Source organism: Salvia hispanica, chromosome 3, assembly GCF_029641045.1.
Source record: "Salvia hispanica isolate PSC_SH4W2 chromosome 3, Shi_PSC_v1, whole genome shotgun sequence".
Lineage (NCBI taxonomy): Eukaryota > Viridiplantae > Streptophyta > Magnoliopsida > Lamiales > Lamiaceae > Salvia > Salvia hispanica.
This window is the reverse complement of record NC_142694.1, coordinates 37,546,958-37,568,177: the sequence shown is the minus strand read 5'-3', so window position 1 is coordinate 37,568,177 and position 21,220 is coordinate 37,546,958. Positions and strand designations below refer to the sequence as shown.

The 21,220-nt window shown below is 35.5% G+C and overlaps 5 protein-coding genes and 1 long non-coding RNA gene across 6 annotated transcripts; all 6 read left to right on the top strand.

Annotated features, from left to right (window-relative positions):
* Positions 1–1,527: 1,527 nt before the first annotated feature.
* Positions 1,528–3,524, top strand: LOC125209915 (uncharacterized). The gene is made up of 2 exons (XM_089066580.1): positions 1,528–3,427; positions 3,517–3,524. The coding sequence occupies exons 1-2, from the start codon at positions 1,528–1,530 to the stop codon at positions 3,522–3,524; spliced, it is 1,908 nt and encodes a 635-aa protein (XP_088922706.1).
* On the top strand, positions 3,385–4,065 carry LOC148930664 (uncharacterized). Its single transcript, XM_089067030.1, has one exon. The coding sequence runs from the start codon at positions 3,541–3,543 to the stop codon at positions 4,063–4,065; it is 525 nt and encodes a 174-aa protein (XP_088923156.1). The 5' UTR covers positions 3,385–3,540.
* A 4,723-nt stretch (positions 4,066–8,788) lies between these two features.
* LOC148930663 (uncharacterized) lies at positions 8,789–11,346 on the top strand. Its single transcript, XM_089067091.1, has 3 exons — positions 8,789–8,804; positions 10,368–11,210; positions 11,318–11,346. The coding sequence occupies exons 1-3, from the start codon at positions 8,789–8,791 to the stop codon at positions 11,344–11,346; spliced, it is 888 nt and encodes a 295-aa protein (XP_088923217.1).
* A 2,381-nt stretch (positions 11,347–13,727) lies between these two features.
* On the top strand, positions 13,728–14,423 carry LOC148930662 (secreted RxLR effector protein 161-like). The gene has a single exon (XM_089066579.1). The coding sequence runs from the start codon at positions 13,728–13,730 to the stop codon at positions 14,421–14,423; it is 696 nt and encodes a 231-aa protein (XP_088922705.1).
* A 1,710-nt stretch (positions 14,424–16,133) lies between these two features.
* Positions 16,134–16,753, top strand: LOC125213854 (uncharacterized). Its single transcript, XR_007175030.2, has 2 exons — positions 16,134–16,344; positions 16,513–16,753. It is a non-coding gene; the product is annotated as an uncharacterized LOC125213854 (long non-coding RNA).
* A 1,470-nt stretch (positions 16,754–18,223) lies between these two features.
* On the top strand, positions 18,224–19,697 carry LOC125213851 (uncharacterized). Its single transcript, XM_048114611.2, has 2 exons — positions 18,224–18,371; positions 18,471–19,697. The coding sequence occupies exon 2, from the start codon at positions 18,475–18,477 to the stop codon at positions 19,510–19,512; it is 1,038 nt and encodes a 345-aa protein (XP_047970568.1). The 5' UTR covers positions 18,224–18,371; positions 18,471–18,474; the 3' UTR covers positions 19,513–19,697.
* Positions 19,698–21,220: the final 1,523 nt, after the last annotated feature.

The following is a 21,220-nucleotide window of genomic DNA, read 5'->3' as shown; positions in this document are numbered from 1 at the left end:
ATTATTTTAAAAAATCAAATACTAATAATTGCGTCTCAATTTTTATATCCTTAAAAGATATTTAATGTATTCTACAGTGATCACACGCTACATAATGATAAATGATGATTATTATTGATCAATTTTTTAAATGGTTGAAAGTACTAATGAATAGACATTATATCGATGCTAAGAAAACTTATTGTATGTTTTAAGGATCCAAAAATCAAGATGCAAATTACTAGCGTCAGAAAATTTTAAAAATAGCAACAATTTTATGACACAAAAGAAAGTTCTTAAATTAAGGATAAGTTAACTTAACCTTTTGTTTTTTTTAATACGTTTTCATTTGCGTCCTCTAATTTTAGTTGGGACGCCAACAATAAAGACGGCTTTTGTAACGTTGGTGATATATTTAGAAAAGCAAATTAACATTTTTAAAATAACACCATCTTATCAAATGGAGTAAGTATTCCTTCTGTTTCACCTTAATAGAGACGTTTTATTTTCTGCACTTTAGAGTCGGAAAGTGGGCCGGGCCAGTTCAGTCTAGCATAGGCCCATCTGGGGATGATAAGTTTGAGGTTTGGGTTGATCCAGACCCACTTCTGAAGCGGATTAAGTTGGGCTTTGTTTCCGTTGATAAATGTGAAATCAATTCAACCAGGCCCACTTGGTAATTGGGATGTAACAATAGTTATTAACATTGGGTTAAATTGTTGGTAAATAAAGGCTTTTAACGATTAGAGAATGAGATCTTGGAGTCAGGGACGGAGATACCGGCGGCCAAGCCACCGCTCCAGCGGGGGCTTGGCCGGAACCGGACCCCTACCCCCCCCTATGCAGCCGCGCCCCGTCGGATTTCCGCCCCGGCTTCGGATAGCCTGAATTTTTATGTATACTGCGTCTGTGAGTTTCTGGAAGAGGCGAAGAGGTTGAGAGACCCCCAATTTGAAGAAGACGACACATGGTGAAATTGGGCTTCTAAATTGGGTCATTAATTATATTGGATTGGAGTATTAGACTTGGGCCTTTAATATATAATGATAATAATAATAATAATAATAGATAAACTAAAATAGCCTTTATTGAATATAGAAGCCCAAATTTATACTACAAGTAACGTTTCTTCTTCTCCAATTAAAATCATATCGGAGGCGCACGCAAATTACAGCAGCCGCAAAATCATATCAGAAATCAGAGGTCAAGGGTCTCCTATACTTGTAGAAAAATTAAAAGGTTTGATTCTAATTGTGATTTTAACTTTTTACTTTGATTTAATGGCATGAAACCTAAAATTATTTATTATGATTTTAATTCTGTTGCTTGAATAGGAAAAACATAATTAACCTTTGAGAATTGTGATAATACAAGTTTTTGAATCATTACAATTTGATATATAAAAATATGCAGTTGTGGCATGAATTTAACATAAATGTTTTTCTAATGCATTATCTTACTTTCTTATTAGTAGATTACACGTTGCAATAATTTAAAATGTACGAATGCAAATTATCTAATTAATCTTGTTTATTCTTGGCTACAGTTATGCATCGATATTTTAAAAAATCAAGGAATGATTCAACTTCTAGTTCGAGTATTGCAACCCCGAATTCGACTGTGAACCAGGATGGAATCAATGTTGCAAGTTTTGAAGCTAATTCTGAAAACATAGTTAGTGACCCGAATGCGATTTTGAATCAAGAAAGAATCAATATTGAAGTTAATCCGGAAAACATAGTTAGTGACCCGGGGCTACGGAGTCCTATTGCTAGTTATGATGTTCAAATAAGGGATCGCATTCGAAGAGAATATGTCTCTAAGGGGCCTTGTCAACCGAAAGGTCATGTCTTTAGGAAAACTTCGTATGGTAAAGAGAAAAGGAGCTTCCAAGCTAAATGGTTTGAAAAACATATATGGTTGGAATATAGTGTTGAAAAAGAAGCGGCATTTTGTTTTTGGTGTTATCTTTTCAAGCCTATTAATGCCAATCGTTTTGGAGATGATGTATTCGTGAGTACGGGCTTTAAAAATTGGAAAAAGGCGCTTGCTATTTTTAGAGAACATGAAGGTTCAGCAAATAGCACACATGATCAGGCCAGAATACTTTTTGAAGGGTTTAAAAATCAAAGACAAAGTGTTGATTACAATTTGAGGAAATATGATAAGGAAGACGAAGTCAACTACCGCATTCGCTTGACTGCTTCTTTAGATGTGATTCGATTATTGTTAAGACAGGGATTGCCATTTCGTGGGAATGATGAATCATTTGCGTCTACAAACAAGGGAAACTTTCTAGAGATACTTAAATGGTATTGTGAGCATAAAGAAGAGGTAGCTGCAGTTACATTGGAGAACGCTCCACGTAATAATCAGATGACTAGTCCTTTGATTCAAAAGGAATTATCAAATTGTTGTGCTGTTGAGACTACGAAAGTTATTTTGGAAGATATTGAAAATCGCAAATTCTCTCTATTGGTTGATGAAGCGCGAGATTCATCGATAAAAGAGCAAATGGCTTTGGTTATTAGATACGTGAACAATAATGGAGAGATTATAGAAAGATTCTTAGCCTTGGTACATGTCACTGATACTACAGCAAAGTCATTGAAGGAAGGGATTGACTCAGTGTTTGCTAAGCATGCTTTATCTTTATCACGGTTAAGAGGTCAAGGCTATGATGGTGCATCAAATATGCGGGGTGAGTACAATGGTCTAAAAACCCTTATACTGAATGAAAATAGATCTGCGAAGTACATCCATTGTTTTGCTCATCAGCTCCAACTAGTCGTGGTAAATGTTACAAAACAACATGGTGCTATAAGTGATTTTTTCACCATTGTCACTATGATTGTAAATACATGTGGAACATCTTGTAAAAGGAGAGACAAACTACGACAAGCTGAGCATGAGAAAATTGTCAAATCTCTAGAAAGGGAAGAGATTAAAAGTGGAAGAGGTTTAAATCAAGAGATGAGTTTAAGGCGGCCGGGTGACACTCGATGGGGATCACACTTCACTACTTTGCTTCGTCTAAAAGGTATGTGGTCATCGGTAATTGAAGTACTTGAAAATGTGTATGAAGATGGTACTAATCCAGATAATAAAGGTATATCAAAAACATTGAGTATGAGGCTTGGAAGCTATGACTTTATTTTTATTTTACACTTGATGATTGAGTTGCTTGGGTCAACAAATGATTTGTCAAAAGTTTTGCAACTTCGGGATCAAAATATAGTTCAAGCTATATCTTTGATTGATACAACTAAAAGGACTTTGCAAGACTTTCGGGAGAATGGATGGAACCAATTCGTGAGACAGGTTGAAGAGTTTTGTGTGACTAATTCCATTGATGTCATCAATATGGATGATGCCGTCAAGTTTGGTGTGCGAATGAAACGAGGGGAACGCGTTACAAATTATCATCATTACAAGGTGGAGGTTTACTGTCAGGTACGATTTCTATTTTATTTCTTAGTTATGATTATTATTAAATATTTCTTTGTATTCTAATTTCATACTACTTATAATTATTAGGTTCTTGATTTAGTTATTCAAGAGATGGAAAATCGTTTTCCAGAAACAAATACGGAATTGCTTATTTGCATGAATTGCCTTAGTCCAAGAAACTCCTTTGCTAGCTTCAATATCGACAAGTTGGTCCGTCTCGCAGAACTTTATCCGGATGACTTCTCGTGCACTGAATGTATGGCTCTCCAATATCAACTTAAAACTTATATCAGTGATATAGTTGATAAAGTCGAGTTCTCCAATATTGAAGATTTGGGAAATCTTGCAAAGATTTTGGTCGCTACCACAAGAGATAAGGCTTTTCCCTTGGTATACCGTTTGATTGAATTGACTCTGATCCTTCCTGTTGCGACCGCCTCTGTTGAGAGAGTATTTTCTTCGATGAAATTTATCAAGACTGATTTGCGAAACAGAATGGGAGACGGTTGGATGAATGATATCTTAGTTGTATACATTGAGAAGGATATTTTTAACAAAATTGAAAATGAGGCCATTCTTCGACGATTTCAAGAAATGGCGACACGTCGGAAACAATTATCATCTAGAGCCTCGTAAAAATTGTAAAGACGTTATATTTGAATTGAAATTTTTGGTATTATTGTTATTATTATTATATTATTATTGTTATTATTATTTTTAAGGATTTCAGCACCGGCTTATTTGAAAGTCTAGTTCCGTCCCTGCTTGGAGTAATATTCTGTTTCTCTTGGTTTTGGGGCTTTAAAGCACGATGTCTTATTTTTGAACTTGGGCTATTCATCCATAAAAATATATGGTTGAAATTTGGCCTTCCTGCATATCCAACAAATTGGACGATATAGACTGAACAATGAACAAATATAAATACTTTAATTTAGATGATCATAATATCAACAAAATATGTACATATTTTTTTTTTTTGCCAAATTTATTAATCAATATATTTGTGTACATTTTTTATTTCGAAAGTTATTTGATTATATTTTTTTATGATAAATTTTTGTTATATATATATTTACAATTGAGTGAACTACAAAAATGGTCCCTGGACTATGGGTTTATCTCGCCCATAGTCCCTGGACTTTAAAAATATCGTCAGTAGTCTCTGGACTAAGAAGTTATCTCGAAATTGGTCCTTTTGGCTTTTTTTGGTACGAAAATACCCTTTGATATTATTTTGGGGGGTTTGGGCAATTTGGTCTTTTTATACTTTTAACATTTTAAATCTGATATTATATTAGTTATGTACTAACTTTGATATTATTTCAAATTTATCATCCTTTTTCCCTTTTGTCATCCTTCACTTTGTTTCTTTATTTCAATATTAGATTTAATTTTACAAAATTTTAAATTTTAATTTTTAAATATCAATAAATTTTTTTAATTATAAAAATTATTAAATAGCAAAAATTAATAGTTATAATCAATATTTGATAGTGTATAGTACTATGTAATCAATAAGGTATGACAATGCCTAGTTTTAATCAATATTTAATTAGCTTTAATCATAAATAGACTATAACACAATTTATTCTGAAATAAATATGCATCTAATGTAAGACTAATATAATTTTCGTTTATTAATTTGAAAACAATCAAATTTTACTAGAAAATTTCAACAAAAATACTCCTATATAAAATTTTAAGTAGGATCAAATTTTTAGTCAACTTCATAATATTTAATCACAAGCAATTATAACAATCGAACGGAGGCTAAATAGAATAACTCTTATTTTTCCATCATGATTAATATTATTTTTCTATACTTCTTCAATTCAATTGAATATTATATTAAATAACAAAAATTAATAGTTAATCAATATTTATAGTGTCCATGAATTAATAGTTTTCATTAAAAATATTTATTGATATTTAAAAATCTAAATATTAAATTTAATTTTATAAAATTAAATCTAATATTGAAAAAAAAAAACAAATTCAGTGAAGGATAACAAAATGGAAGAAGAATGATAATTTTGAAATAATATCAAAGTTAGTACATAACTAAAATAATATCAGATTTAAAATGTTAAAAGTGTAAAAAGACCAAATTGCCCAAACCCCCCAAAATAATGTCAAAGGGTATTTTCGTACCAAAAAAAGCCAAAAGAACCAATTTCGAGATAAACCCTTAGTCCAGGGACTACTGGCGATATTTTTAAAGTCCAAGGACTATGGACGAGATAAACCCATAATTCAGGGACCATTTTTGTAGTTCACTCTTTACAATTTTAGAGTGCGTATGATATATGATATTGTTTATCGTATGATAGAATTATTACACACTATAAAAGAGTGAAGAAAATAAAATGTTGTGCATTGCACAAGTGTGTCACTAGTAATCTAGTATTATCTTAACTCTTAGGGCTTGATTGGTAGCTCTTAAAAAGTGTGAAAAAGTCGAAAAAGGTACTGTTCATCATCCTTCTACAATGTTTGGTAGCTCATTCCATTATCGGCTGGCCCGGTAGAAAAGGGTCGGGTTTCCAGGGAAGTGAGATAATTTTCTGAGTTTGAGTGAAAACACTATCACGGGAATTTTGTGATATAAAGTTTCCTCCTTTTGTGAGAAATCTTAAAAACAAGATTTCTCCCGAAATTGCCCTCCCAATTCTCCAACTGCAATCACAGTTTCGCCGCACATCCACCCCAAAAACACCCAATGCTACTGCCGATCTGAACATTCCGATTTTTGTGATAAATCTTGTTTCCGAATTCGCCTTCCCATTTCTCTAACTGCAACACAGTTCCGCAGCGCATCCACTCCAAAAACACCCAATGGTACCGTCGATCTGAACATTCTGATATAGGTACGTCGGTGGCTTTGACGCCTAAAATTATCCCCCAATTTCCTAGCCCTAATCGCAAAATTATCCTCCAGATTTGATGTTCAATAATGTGTTTTGTTTGTTGTTGCATTTTTTATTAATTTTATTTGTTTATTTGTGTTGTGAAAGTTTAAGGAATTGGTCTGATTGTTCATCCACTGCGATGCGCTTCGAGCCCTACCTCAAGAGCGCCTGCAAGGGTTTCATCATGGAGCTCCGCCCTACCATCATCGCCGACGACAATCCGAACAAGGACATCAATTTCGCCTTCTACAACCTCCCCCTGGTGAAGAAGCTCAGGGAATTGGCCACCGCCAAGATCGTCAAGCACGTGGCCAATCAGCGGCATCGTCACATGCACCAGCGAGGTCCGACCCGAGCTCCTCCAGGGCACTTTCAAGTGCTTGGAATAAGGAAGCGTTATTAAGAAGGTCGAGCAACAGTTCATGTATACCGAGGTTTGTTTCGTACTCTGTCACTGGAATTGAACGGATGTATTTGCCTATATCTTGTTGTTTAATTGAGAATTTTATGAATTGAAACCGTAAATTTAAGTATTTGATCTCTGTTTATATTGTTGCTTTTGTGCCTATGGTTTGTCTTGATTTCTCTAGCAGCTTTAACTCCATTTGCAACACAATGAATCATTTTGTAACTTTGGGAGATTGTGTGAATGATTAGGGGTGCAGATTGTGGCTCTGCAGTGTTGATAATGCATTTTTTTGGATTTGTTCTGCGATATGTCTAAGTAATTTCTCAGATAGTAACTATGGTTGTGTTCATTCTGGACTTATATCTTTCGGTTGTTGAGTCTAAAGTGTGTATTGATAATTTGAGCTGTTATTTGTCAAGTCCCATACCCTTTTTTGTTGTTGTTTGTTCAATGTGTTTGCTTGGAGCCGTGTTCTGTTCGTGTTTGTGGAAAAAATTAATATTGCAGTGATGATATTGTTGTTTTGCCATGAACTTTCATTGTTTTCAAATTATGTAGGATGGTTAACGAAAGTCAGCGAAAGAGGTCGGAGTCAGAGACAATTGTTATTATAATCGAGGTCATCGTCCGGACTCATATGAACGAGACGTTCTCAGATTTGAAAAACAAAAACTGATACTCGACGGGCTGCCCTAGTATGTGAGTTTTTTCTTCACATGTGTAGACATCGCAGCTGTATTGGATGGAGAAGATGTATTTTGTGGAATTGTGGTGGAATGAGGGTACCAAGAAGGTGTTGCATGGAGAATGAGAGAAGGATGGCGCCAAAGTTAAAGAAAGTAGCCGCCATTTTACTTCCCTGTAGAATCAACATGTAGAGCTGCTCCATACTCAAGGATATTATTGACATTTCCCTTATTATCCACATGAGTGTAACTCTTAACCAATTTCTACCAAACATTTGATAGTGTGGTTTCTCAATTTAGAAAAAATGTACCAAACACTGTTATACCATGGAAAACATTATCCGTAAAAGTAAGAAAAACTCTGTATACGTGAAACCTTGAAAACCCTTTTTTGCTACCAATCACACCCTTAAGGTTAAGACACTCGAATCTATTCAATTAGTCCATTCTAAAGTAGGATAAATCCCTAGAAATTGGATCAACTCAAAAAAATAACACAATAGTACGACGATATCATTACATTCAACTTTTCTAATCTAATAAGTATACATCATGATAAAATGCAGATTAACAATAGTTGGCTAAGAAACCAAGCACAGTCCAAAAATAAGCATTAAAACACATATATTTACATTGCATAAGTAGAATAACAAATAAAAATTGAAGTAAATCTTAGGATGAAGCAATAATTAAGGAAAATTTAGAAGTTAACTCTAAGCTCCCCTCTTAAGCATTTGCTCAAAGTTTTCAAGAGACTCGAGCCTCTGAAGATGCAGAAATAATTTCTGCTATAAGTGGAAATTGCACACACTTTATTTACAAAGAACACATGGTTTTCTGACCTTTTTTTTCCCAAAAAATTACCACTCATTTCTTTTTTCCCTTTTTTAACTAAGGTTAAAACTCATTACGTAATTTCTCTTTGGTGCACTTATATGAATTATCTATCTTATCAATTATTTGTTGGAACATTTTAATATGATCCAACATAATAGTCTAAAGATTGTATAATATTTATGGCTATTTATTGATTGACCCGATTACGTGATCTACTAAGGTTATATAATTTATAGGGTCAAACGATTATCTATAAAAGTATGAGGACTATTGTGCAGATACTACTTTGGATAACTTTAATTTTGTTATGGGTGAAATTAAAGTTATAATAAAGTTAGGGACTTATTCTCTAAATAATGGTTATGGTCCCCAAGTGCAACCTATAAATAGGTCAATAGAATCCCATTCCTATTGATCAGACGTAAAATCAAGACTCTACAGATTACAGAGAATCTGTGAGAGAGCGTTGTCACTTGGAAGACTAGTTTCCATACTTCAGAATCATCAACTACATCATGAATCCCAATCCATGTACGCTTCCGCTTTATGTTTATCAATCGTATTCGACATGTGTGATTTATGTGATGAATTATGTGAATCATTGATTTGATTCCAACAATTGGTATCAGAGCCAATACATGTTGGAACGAATTGATAATTCGTTTATCTATGGTTTTTCATCGTTTGGATTCAGTTTATGAAAATTATGTGGTCGAATTGTTCCTGTGATTTGTTGTTGACCTTACTGGTGTTGTTCATCAATTCCTCCATGTTTTCTAATGCGAGCACAAGATTTCTTTTGACAAATTATTGAAGAAATTTCGGATGAAAATTTGAAATTGTTTGGTTAATTCATTCAAAAGCTTTTCAACAGTGATTGATTTTTAATGCACGCAAACCAATATGTGATTGGTTCATGAATTGAGAGTTTATATGCACGAAAACTTTTACGATTTGAAAACTTTTGAATATTTGGTTATCAACCCCATTCATGTTCTTTTGACGAATTAGTTGGGAGAATTTCAGATCAAAATGTTATGTTGATTTCTTCAAATTTTCTGCACTCATGTGTTCGAAATTTAACAGAGCAGTTTTGGTTTTGATTAATTCATCGATTCGTCGAAAATTTAATGAACTTCTGTGTTCAAATTTTCATTCATCTATTTTTAAAATTCATTTTTCAACTGATTCTGACCGCCATTCTTTTATTCCGACGAACGGAGAGTCGGTAAGTTCCGACGAAGTTGGAGCGGTTGATGGTGGTTGAGGCGGTGAACCGTTGGCTTTGTTTTGTGAAACGACGACGTCTGTTTAATTTTGATTCAGTTTCTTGGGGCTGAATAGTTGGGATGTTTTGCATCAAAACTTGACTTAGTCGTTTTGCTAAAATATACTAAATCATTGGCCTACAAAAGTTTTTCATTTATTTAAATTTTTTATTTTAATAGCCGACAGCAGCTATTACGTTTTATGACTCAATTTTTAATAACTGACTTAAAATTGTTGGTTACTTTCTCAAGAGTCGTAACTTATGATTTCTTGTGGGCTTATTTAGGAGCAATTTTGTTTTATTCAAATTATTAATAATATTTGCAAAATAGCCCAAAAATTGAAAGTGTAAAACAATTAATTTTTTTTTAATTGTTTATTAAGTAGTAATTAATTAAATAATGACTTAATCTTTTATTTTCTATTATTTTAATTAAATTAATTGAAGCATTACCTTGCCAAAGTGAGCTCTAATGTGTAGATTAATTTATTTAGAATATATAGGATATTTGTATACTTGAAATACATGCGAATAGTTAATCGGCCCAAAGGAAGATTGTTATTTGGCCGTGTTTCTTGTGTACTTTGTGGTAATAATATGAGATTATCCTTAAGTCATTGTGGACTCTAAGTCGGCCCAAAGGAAGACTTATTGTTTGATTACTACGTATTAAGATGTCACTTGCAAGTTAATTATTTTGTCCAAAGATGAAATTTTAATGTTGTGCCGACATCTTGAAATGGGAATTGTCATTATTTAATTTATTTACTTATTATTTACGTGAGCTAATTATTGTCCAACTTGTTATATTTGTTCTTTGCTAGCTCAAGAATCTGCTATTGGTTTTCTAAATTCCATTCCTGTGCTAAAAGGCAATACCTATGCATCATGGAGAAGCAAGGTATTGATTGGTTTGGGGATTGCAAATTTAGACTATGCACTTCGGACGGAGCAACCCGCCCCTCTTACTGATGAAAGTTCCGATGAGGATAAACGGACTTTTGAGAGGTGGGAACACTCCAATCGCATGAGTCTTATGATTATGCAACATGCCATCCCTGAAAACTTTCGCGGTACTGTCCCGAAAGAAGCAACTGCTAAGGAATTTCTCGAGGCCATTGATATGAATTTCGCAAGCAATGAAAAGGCCGAAACGGCTTCATTGATGCATAAACTTGTGACTATGAGGTATAATGGCCGAGGGGAAATTAGGGAGCACATTATGGAAATGTCAAACACTGCTTCAAAGCTTACGGCACTTAATTTGACGATCAGTGATGATCAACTAGTGCATTTGGTTATGATATCTCTTCCTCATCAATTTGATCACTTCAAAGTTAGTTACAATACTGTGAAGGATAAATGGACATTGAATGAGTTGATTTCTCATTGTGTTCAAGAGGAAGAGAGATTGAAGCAAAGTAAGACAGAAAGTGCTCACTTAGCAACAAGCTATAGGGGTAAACGAGGAAGAGACAAGGGAAAGAGGGTTCTTTCCGAGTTCGCTAAGGGGAAGAGGATTCTTCCTGATTCCTCCAGAAATATTGTGGGTCCATCTGCAAAACAGTTTAAGAAGGAAAAATCAGCTTCAGTTTGCTTCTTTTGCAAGAAAGATGGACACAAGAAGAATGATTGTGAAGAATATCACGCTTGGCGCGTGAAGAAAGGTACATTTTTCACTTATGTTTGTTCAGAAGTTAATTTAGCTTCTGTACCTGGACATACTTGGTGGATAGACTCTGGTGCTACTACTCACATAAGTGTGTCCATGCAGGGTTGCCTCCAGTGCCGAAAGCCGATTGATGCTGAAAGATTCATCTATGTGGGCGATGGCAAACAAGTTGAAGTGGAGGCAATAGGCACATTTAGATTATTACTAAAAACTGGTTGTTATTTGGATTTAGAACAGACATTTGTTGTACCGTCATTTAGACGGAATTTAATTTCTATTTCTGTATTGGACAAATTCGGTTATACTTGTTCATTTAGAAATAGTAGATTTAGTCTTTATCTAAATTCAACTTTGGTTGGCACCGGTTCTCTTTCTTATGGCGATAATCTTTATTTGCTTAATACTATTACTTCATTTAATGAAGCCCTGCATGTGAACTCACGAGGTACAAAGCGTAAATTAATAAGTGAGAATTCTGCTACAATTTGGCATAAACGTTTAGGTCATATCTCCAAACGGAGAATAGAAAGACTTGTGTCAGATGGAATTCTTACCATTCCCAATATGGCAGACTTTCAAGTCTGTGTTGAGTGCATTAAGGGGAAGCAAACAAATATTAGGAGATTTGAAGCCAATCGGACTACAGACGTCTCAGAACTTATCCATACAGATATCCGTGGACCGTTTCCTACTGCATCTTGGAACGGTCAACGATATTTTATTACGTTCATAGAAGATTATTCCCGATATGGTTATTTATATCTCATAAGTGAAAAATCTCAAGCACTGGATACGTTCAAGAGTTATAAGGCCGAAGTTGAAAATCAACTTGGAAAAAGAATTAAGAACGTCAGATCTGACCGTGGTGGAGAATACTATGGTAGATATGATGGCTCGGGTGAACAACGTCCAGGACCCTTCGCTAGATTTCTTGAGGAATGTGGAATCGTCCCACAGTACACTATGCCTGGTAGTCCTACCATGAATGGTGTTGCTGAAAGACGAAATAGAACCCTCAAGGATATGGTTAGAAGCATGATCAGTCATTCTACTTTGCCAGAATCCCTTTGGGGAGAGGCACTTAAGACCGCAACATACATCCTAAACCGAGTACCTACTAAAGCAACTGCCGTAACCCCTTATGAATTATGGACGGGCAAAAAGCCCAGCTTAGTTCATTTACATGTTTGGGGTTGTCCAGCTGAAGCTCGGCCTTATAGGCCACACGAGCATAAATTGGACTCTAAAACGGTAAGTTGTTTTGTAGGTTATCCCGAGCGGTCTAGGGGTTTCAAGTTCTATGATCCCACAACTAGATCATTTTTTGAGACGAATAATGCAAGGTTCTTTGAGGAAGTTGATTTTGGGGGGGAAGATGGTATAAAGAATGTTGTCTTTGAAGAGGAAGCGATTTCACTTCCCTTCATTCCAGAACAAGACAACACTCTTGTAATTCCTGTTCCACTTCCCGAACAACAACATGAAGAACAACCTCAACCTCCTCAAGAACATGATGAAGTAGTGCCACTAAGGAGATCCACTAGAATGAGGAGACCTGCAATATCTATGGATGAATATATTGTATATCTCCAAGAGCATGAGGTAGATATTGGAGTGATGGAAGATGACCCAGTCACTTTCCGTCAAGCCATTGAAAGCCCTAATGCTCTAAAGTGGATCGATGCTATGATTGAAGAGATTAAGTCTATGCAAAGCAATGACGTTTGGGATCTTGTCACATTGCCTGAAGGTGCGAAACCCATTGGTTGCAAGTGGATTTTTAAGACCAAACGGGATTCAAAAGGCAATGTGGAGAGATATAAGGCTCGTCTTGTAGCAAAAGGCTTTACTCAAAAGGAAGGCATCGATTTTACCGAGACTTTCTCTCCAGTTTCGACGAAAGACTCATTCAGAATAATCATGGCACTAGTAGCTCATTTTAATTTGGAGCTACATCAGATGGATGTAAAGACAGCGTTTCTTAATGGTGACATTACAGAAACGATTTATATGGTGCAACCTGAAAACTTTGTGTCTGGTGACCCAAAGAAGATAGTATGCAAACTTAAGAAATCCATCTATGGTCTTAAACAAGCGTCTCGTCAATGGTATGTTAAATTTCATCAAGTTGTTGTCTCATTTGGTTTTGAGACGAATCCTGTTGATGAATGCATATACTATAAGTTCAGTGGGAGCAAATTCATTTTCCTGGTTCTATATGTCGACGACATTTTACTTGCTTGCAACGATGTAGATTTATTACGTGACACCAAGAAATTTCTTTCAAGAAAATTTGAAATGAAAGATCTTGGTGATGCTTCTTTTGTATTAGGAATCTGAATACATCGGGATCGTTCCCTAGGTGTACTTGGATTATCACAAAAGAGCTACATCGATAAAGTTTTGGCAAGATTCAACATGAAAGATTGTAGACCAGGAGATACCCCTGTGGCTAAAGGTGATAAATTCAGTTTGAATCAATGTCCCAAAAAACGAGCTTGCAAGAAAGGAAATGGAATTACTTCCCTATGCATCGGCTGTGGGAAGTCTTATGTATGCACAAGTATGCACGCGTCCGGATATTGCGTTCATAGTAGGCATGCTAGGCAGATACTTGAGTAATCCCGGTATGGATCATTGGAAAGCAGTCAAACGTGTTTTGCGGTATCTGCAAAGAACAAAGGATTATATGCTCACTTATAGGAAATCGGATCAGCTTGAGATCATTGGGTATTCTGATTCGGATTTCGCGGGATGCCAAGACAGTCGTAGATCCACGTCAGGTTATGTCTTTATGCTCGCCGGAGGGGCTATATCTTGGAAAAGTGTTAAACAAACATTGATAGCCACCTCTACAATGGAAGCAGAATTCATAGCTTGTTTTGAGGCATCACAACATGGAGTATGGTTGCGAAACTTTATTCAAGGACTGCAAATTGTGGATAGTATTGAAAGACCACTCAAGTTATATTGTGACAATAAGTCCGCAGTCATGTACTCCAACAACAACAGGAGCTCGTCGAAGTCTAAACACATTGACATCAAGTTCCTTGCTGTTAAGGATAGAATTCAGAGTAGACAATTGCAAATTGAACACTTAGGTTCGACTTCCATGCTTGCGGATCCTTTCACTAAAGGTTTACCGCCTTCGGTCTTTCATGAGCATGTATTTCACATGGGTATTCGACCTTGTGATACTTTGGTTTAGTGGGAGTTTATGTTCATCTATGTAATAACATTGAATTTCAGTTATATTAAGTGCACTTTAATTACTTTGGTTTTAGTTACTTTGAATTATACTTTGGTATTTTCTGATCTCACTACAGTTTCAGAGGACCAGTTGAAAATAGATATGCAAAAGATCACATAGCATGTAATTTTCATGCTGCACACTCATATTTTGATTTGTGTTGCTAGATGTGTTGATATTTGTGATCACTGATGAGTTTAGTCATGTATATGTGTTGTGACTTAAACTTCTTTGGTTCTATATTAACATGTTTAGTAGACCGGATCGGTAAAGATGATTAATATAAATAGTAAGCGCGCAACTTCAGTAATATACAATCATTTGGTGACTTTTATGTTGGCCCAAGTGGGAGATTGTTGGAACATTTTAATATGATCCAACATAATAGTCTAAAGATTGTATAATATTTATGGCTATTTATTGATTGACCCGATTACGTGATCTACTAAGGTTATATAATTTATAGGGTCAAACGATTATCTATAAAAGTATGAGGACTATTGTGCAGATACTACTTTGGATAACTTTAATTTTGTTATGGGTGAAATTAAAGTTATAATAAAGTTAGGGACTTATTCTCTAAATAATGGTTATGGTCCCCAAGTGCAACCTATAAATAGGTCAATAGAATCTCATTCCTATTGATCAGACGTAAAATCAAGACTCTACAGATTACAGAGAATCTGTGAGAGAGCGTTGTCACTTGGAAGACTAGTTTCCATACTTCAGAATCATCAACTACATCATGAATCCTAATCCATGTACGCTTCCGCTTTATATTTATCAATCGTATTCGACATGTGTGATTTATGTGATGAATTATGTGAATCATTGATTTGATTCCAACATTATTGACATATGAAGTAATAAAATATCACATCTCGATTTAAAGAAATAACTGAGTTCACCGTATTTCAACGTAACTAGTCCACTTATCACCAATTAGTTTGAATTAAAACCCTATGTTTTTTTCATCATTAATACATCTTTTATTTAGTTAAAATTCATTCTAATAAATTCCATCCATGACTCCATCCTGCCCAAATTTATCCTATTGAATAAAGAAAGCCAAACAATATCTTGTCTTGTGAAGATTGCTCTTGCCCAATGCTTTAAGAAGAAGCCATTCTGAAGTAATTACAAGTGGCAATTTTCATCCAAAATTAATATTTTAAGTTAATTAGGCCATCTTTACTTGGGTCTTGGAACACCATCACTCATAACTATCTCCTAATCCACACTCCACGTACTTAATTAAAATGTCAACAAGAAGATAACTACAAATAGGTCTTAGGAAATCAAAAAAAAAAAAAAAAGGCCATCATCAAACAAATCAAGAATTACTCAATTCATGAAGTATAATGATATGGCCTCTCAAATCAAAGCAAGGAAAGTGTCTCTTGATTTAAGAAAAAATTTAAAAAGATGGGCATGATTACAATTTACACTAATCAAGCTAGGCAATAGAGTATCAAATTTGTCAATTGACTACAAATTTAATTAAACTTTACCGCCTCCCATAATTAGAGAATAAATCATATCTGTTGTTGTGATAGGGATATCACACCAATACAAAAAAAAAAAAGATTTATTAAAGAAAAGGGATAGTAGTATGATTTTATTACAACATTCTTGGCTGCAACATTAGTGGAAAAAAGTAGATTTAATGAAACAGTGGTGATGTCCAAATTTATTTTTAATCTCATGGGGAAACCTACAGTCTTAAATTAAACCCCATTCTATTTTTCCTTCCAAACTTTGAAACAAAAGTGGAGAAGAAAAAGGGTCTCTCCTCTCCTTATAGTGATGGCATGGTTTCATTCTCTTCTTTCTCCATTGAAGAAATTCTGGGGCAGATTCCGGGAGACCCGAAGAACGCGTAAGTTTACTCGAAAAATCATTATTTCCTCCTCCCGTATACATTGTGTTTGTTATGATCGGTTTTACAATGTTTTTTTTCTTATTTCTTCGTTGATGGTTATATTCTAAACTGCTTCTGTACTACTAGCTTCTTGTAACAAATTGAAAAGTGTGTTTCTTGTTTTAGGGCGTGGGATATATGTATTGTACGAGGATGTGAAGTCGTGTTCGTGCGAAGATGTGCACGCACTGTGGACGCTGCTGGTTGATTCGGATGCAAATTTTACTTAGACGCATTCAAATGCTTAATACTGGTTAAAATTTTCTATAATTTAGTTTGTTTTGTTTGATCTTAGTAATGTTACTGGCGTACAGAATTTGCGATGATATCTCAGAAACAGGTTTTTTTTTTTTTTTTTTTTTTTTTTCTTCTCATAAACAAGTTGCTATAATACTAATTTCATATTTTTATTTTATTGTTGGTTAGTTGGCTGGGTTTTATTAAATTTGATATTGACATACGTGGTGAATTTTAGAATCAATTATTGGAGATTTGGTTATAGTTGTCATTTGTCAATTGTTACATGTGTTTTTATGCGGCACACTATTTAGCTTCCATTTAAAATATTATGGTAGTTAAATAAAATTGCGTATCAACTTTGTTTCAAATCAAATCAAGTTCGATATGAATATTTAGGTTAGTCTAATTAATTTTTTCACTTGAACACACAATACTAATTAAAATTTTGTATCAGAATAAAAATACTAGTACTCCATAATTTATTGAGGTTGAATATTATACATCAATAATTTATTAAACTAAAATTAGTATAAAAATAAAATTATAATACTGCAGTTAGCATTAGCAATGTTGAAATTGGGGTACATCTAAAGCCCATATTAAAATATTAAAAATATATAATCCATATCCCATCAGTTGGGCCCAGAACTAGAGATGCCCAAGGTTTTCGGTTCCGGCGGTTAACCGCGAAACCGGAACCGCCGGTTCCGGTTCGGAACCGGAACCGTGACAATAATCTTGAACCGGAACCGTGATAATTTGAACCGCGGGCCGGTTCCGGTTCCAAATTTAATGAACCGAAACCGTCACCGAACCGCCGGTTCCGGACGGTTCCGAACCGCCGGTTAACCGGCGGTTTCACGGTTCCGGCGACGTTTTCGAGGCGGCCAGCTATCGGTAGGATGGTCGGCTTTTTCAGGCGGTTTTGCAGGCGGTTTTTTACCAAAACCGCCGGTTAACCGTGAAAACCGGCGGTTAACCGCCAAACCGGCGGTTTTCGGTTTTGGCGCGGAACACAAGGCTGACACGTTGCAGCTTCGATGGGATGTTTGAGTGCAGGTGGTCAGACGGTTTGTTGACCAAACCGGCGGTTTCGGGTGTAAAACCGGCGGTTAACCGGCGGTTCCGGCGGTTAACCGGCGGTTCCGGCGGTTTTTGACCGTTTTAATTTTTTTTTTTTTTTTTTTTTTTTAAATTCGAATTTTGAATTCAATTTCAGATTTCCCCCCAAATTTTTATCTATAAATACCCCCCTCTATCTATAAATTCAATAAAATTGATATGATTTTCACCTTATTCGTCTTATTTCAATTTAAATTATCCATTGCCTTGTTCCAATTTATTGTATAAATCCAAAATTCCAAATTATATAAGCAAAAAAAAAAAAAAAAAAAAAACCGTTGGAACCGCCAAAACCGAACCGGAACCGTGAGAACCGTACAAAAACCGGCGGTTCGGAACCGGAACCGGAACCGCCGGTTTTGGAACCGGAACCGGAACCGTCAAAAAGCCTCACGGTTCGGTTCCGGTTCCACATTTTGCGAAACCGGAACCGGCGGTTCCGAACCGGAACCGCCGGTTTACGAACCGTGGGCATCTCTACCCAGAACCAATATATATGAACTACAGTCTACAGGGTTAAATCTGTCGCCTTCATTAAACGCAGAGACGCCTCGCCCTCGCCCTCGCCCTCGCTTGCAGAAATCGACGCATCTCGGCTATTCGGCTATCTGCTTGAACATACCGTAATCTCTCGAATTCACATTTTTCTTTTAATATTGCATTGTTAAATAGTTCGAAATCAAATCGAGGTGAATTAGGTAAATATTTCCTCTTTGTTACAGCAAAATGACGGATAAGGAAGTTAAGCAATTTGTATGTATTGCCAATTTTGATGAGGAATTGAAAGGCCTCCCTTACGAAGAGTACCGCCGGCTCAAACGGCAAAAACTGAGAGAGTCGTTTAAAAATTGTGTTTGGAATTGCACTCCTAGCCCCCCTAGGGGACCAGAAGAGGATTTTGTAGGTGAAGATGAGACACATAGTAAGGTGTTGAAAGCGGAAGAGAGTCAATCTGAATCGGATGGTTCTGCATCTGAATCCGATGATTCTAGGAAGAAAAGCAAGAGATCGCCTACGTTATCCTCCGACAGTGGAAGCGAAGAATCGAGCTCGGATGATTCTGAGGAAGAACGGAGAAGGAGAAGAAGAAAAAGCAGTAAGAGAAGTCACAGGAGAAGGAAGAAAGCCAAAAGCGGAGATGAGGATTCTGATGTGAAGTTGAAGAAGTCATCCTCGAAAGGAAGCAAGACGAAGAAAGACACGGATATTGAGATTTCACATGCTCCTGATTTGGAAGCTGATGCAGAGGACTTTAAGGCAAGTGAGGTCATAGATGTTAATGAAGAGATACTTAAGTTTAAAGAAATGATGGAGTCACGAAAGAAACAAAACTTGGAAGATGAGGATGAAGTGGTTGGACCAATGCCTCTGCCGAGGGCGGAAGGCCACATTAGCTACGGTGGTGCGCTTAGGCCTGGTGAAGGTGATGCTATTGCTCAGTATGTTCAGCAAGGGGAACGTATCCCTCGTAGAGGAGAAGTGGGGCTTTCTGCTGATGAAATTTCCAAGTTTGAGACTCTGAGATATGTGATGAGTGGTAGTAGACACCAGAGGATGAATGCCATTCGTATAAGAAAAGAAAACCAGGTGTACAGTGCTGAGGACAAACGAGCCCTTGCAATGTTTAACTATGAGGAGAAGGCTAAGCGCGAGCACAAGGTTATGGCTGATCTGCAGCGCTTGGTGCAGCGTCATATTGGTCAGGACACTGGTCCTTCTCATGATCCCTTTGGTGGAAAGGTTGCCGAGGTTGATGAAGATTGATTCTGTCTACTATTATTCCAATGTCAGTATCTGGCTTTTACCTTTTAGATTGGCATTTATATTTGACTATACTTTCTTGAGTTTGGAATGTTTAATAGCAAATATTATGCGTTGAAGTCTCTTGATTATGCTCGTATTAGAATGTCTTTGGTCTTGCCTATCTATATAGATCATGTTATGACTCAGATGCATTTGGGAGTAATGACTAATGTGCTTTGACCTTTTTGGTAGAGAAATGCAGTTCTGTTTAGTCATTAGTTATCATTCATTCCAATTTCCAAACAACATGATTAGATTAGCTTTAGGATGTGTATATGCATCTGCAAAAATAGAATAGAAGGATTTAATTTCTTCGGTGAAGGTTATATTTTTCATTTCGATCTTTTGAAGTTTTATATCATTTTGCCATAATCCCTGTACAAGATAAGGTATAGTCTCGAACACCTGCCTGCTGCATTGAATGAATAAGCTTTCAAGTCAGAATTATTTGGTCTCAGTAGCTCGAGTAAATATAGATGCTGTGGTGGAATCTCTATCTTATGCATATATTCGACGAGTCCTGATTTACATGCCTAGATTTTTTACTTACACATTTCCGTAATTTGTTCCATTGTCTGTCACTGGTGGTTGTGTTCTGTGGTGTTGTTAGGCTGTGGTGGATTTTATGCTTAGAGAATCGACCAACTTGTATAATTGGACTTTCAGAGTTGCTCTAAATATTTATGTTATCCTTTTTTGCCATTCTGATATCTGAGGCGACTTAACCTTATGAAGATTAGTTGCCAAATCTCATAAGTATTTTGAATGTGTGAATGATGTTGATTTTGAATGTTAGAAAGGGTGGAATGCATATATTTCCACTCATTTTCTTCGCCGGGCTCGTTGCTTGATTGGGTATGCTAGTTTGTTTGGGCATATTGCTTGATTTGATGATACATATATTGGTTGGATTTCAAGTTTTTAGTGTTTTTGGTTGGAGCTTCTTTTGATTCGTAGTTGTTGTTTTTATTTTAGTCTTTGCCAATTTCTGGCTTGAGCGACTATGTTTCTTGCCTAGGAATATAAGAATAAAAGATAGTACATCCACCACTTATTTGATAGTAATAATTTTATTAATATTATCAACACAACAAGTAAGACTGGGAAATAAAAAGCATTAATTAAGCAACAAACAAAAAACAAGAAAAAACCACCTCTTCAATTATCTTTGATGCATTCGTAGTCCTAAGCTTGTTATCCGACTATCTTATAATTTTGATCAGACCCTTATACATTTGGATTGATAGTTAGGAAATTTGGACATCATCCTTTGATTCAATTTGGACATCGATCCTTTGATTCAGTTACTATAATTCTCTCTTATAATTACATGCATATTTGTTAGTGAATCGTGATGATAATTTACAACTACATAGATGAATATTATAATGAAACATATAGGAATGAGGAATCATTTTATGGTTGGCATGTTTTTATAAAATTACTCAATTTTACTAGTTATAAATTATAGTAATATATGATTCTTTTGCATGTAAACTAGCTCAAAGAAGACCTATATACAAGTACTAAAAACAAAAGAAGAAAAGAGACTTTTCAAAATTAAACCAAATCCTAATTTATCAACTGTGGTTGAATGTTTCCATCACAACTAGATATTTAAGATGTAAAACCAAGAAATCTTATTAAATTAATATTTACATATATAAAA

Coding starts and splice junctions, on each gene's coding strand:
- LOC125209915 (XM_089066580.1), top strand. CDS start 1,528: ATGCATCGATATTTTAAAAAATCAAGGAATGATTCAACTTCTAGTTCG.
- LOC148930664 (XM_089067030.1), top strand. CDS start 3,541: ATGGAAAATCGTTTTCCAGAAACAAATACGGAATTGCTTATTTGCATG.
- LOC148930663 (XM_089067091.1), top strand. Junction 11,211..11,317: donor CGCTTGGCGCGTGAAGAAAG/GTACATTTTTCA, acceptor GTGTCCATGCAG/GGTTGCCTCCAGTGCCGAAA.
- LOC148930662 (XM_089066579.1), top strand. CDS start 13,728: ATGGAATTACTTCCCTATGCATCGGCTGTGGGAAGTCTTATGTATGCA.
- LOC125213851 (XM_048114611.2), top strand. CDS start 18,475: ATGACGGATAAGGAAGTTAAGCAATTTGTATGTATTGCCAATTTTGAT.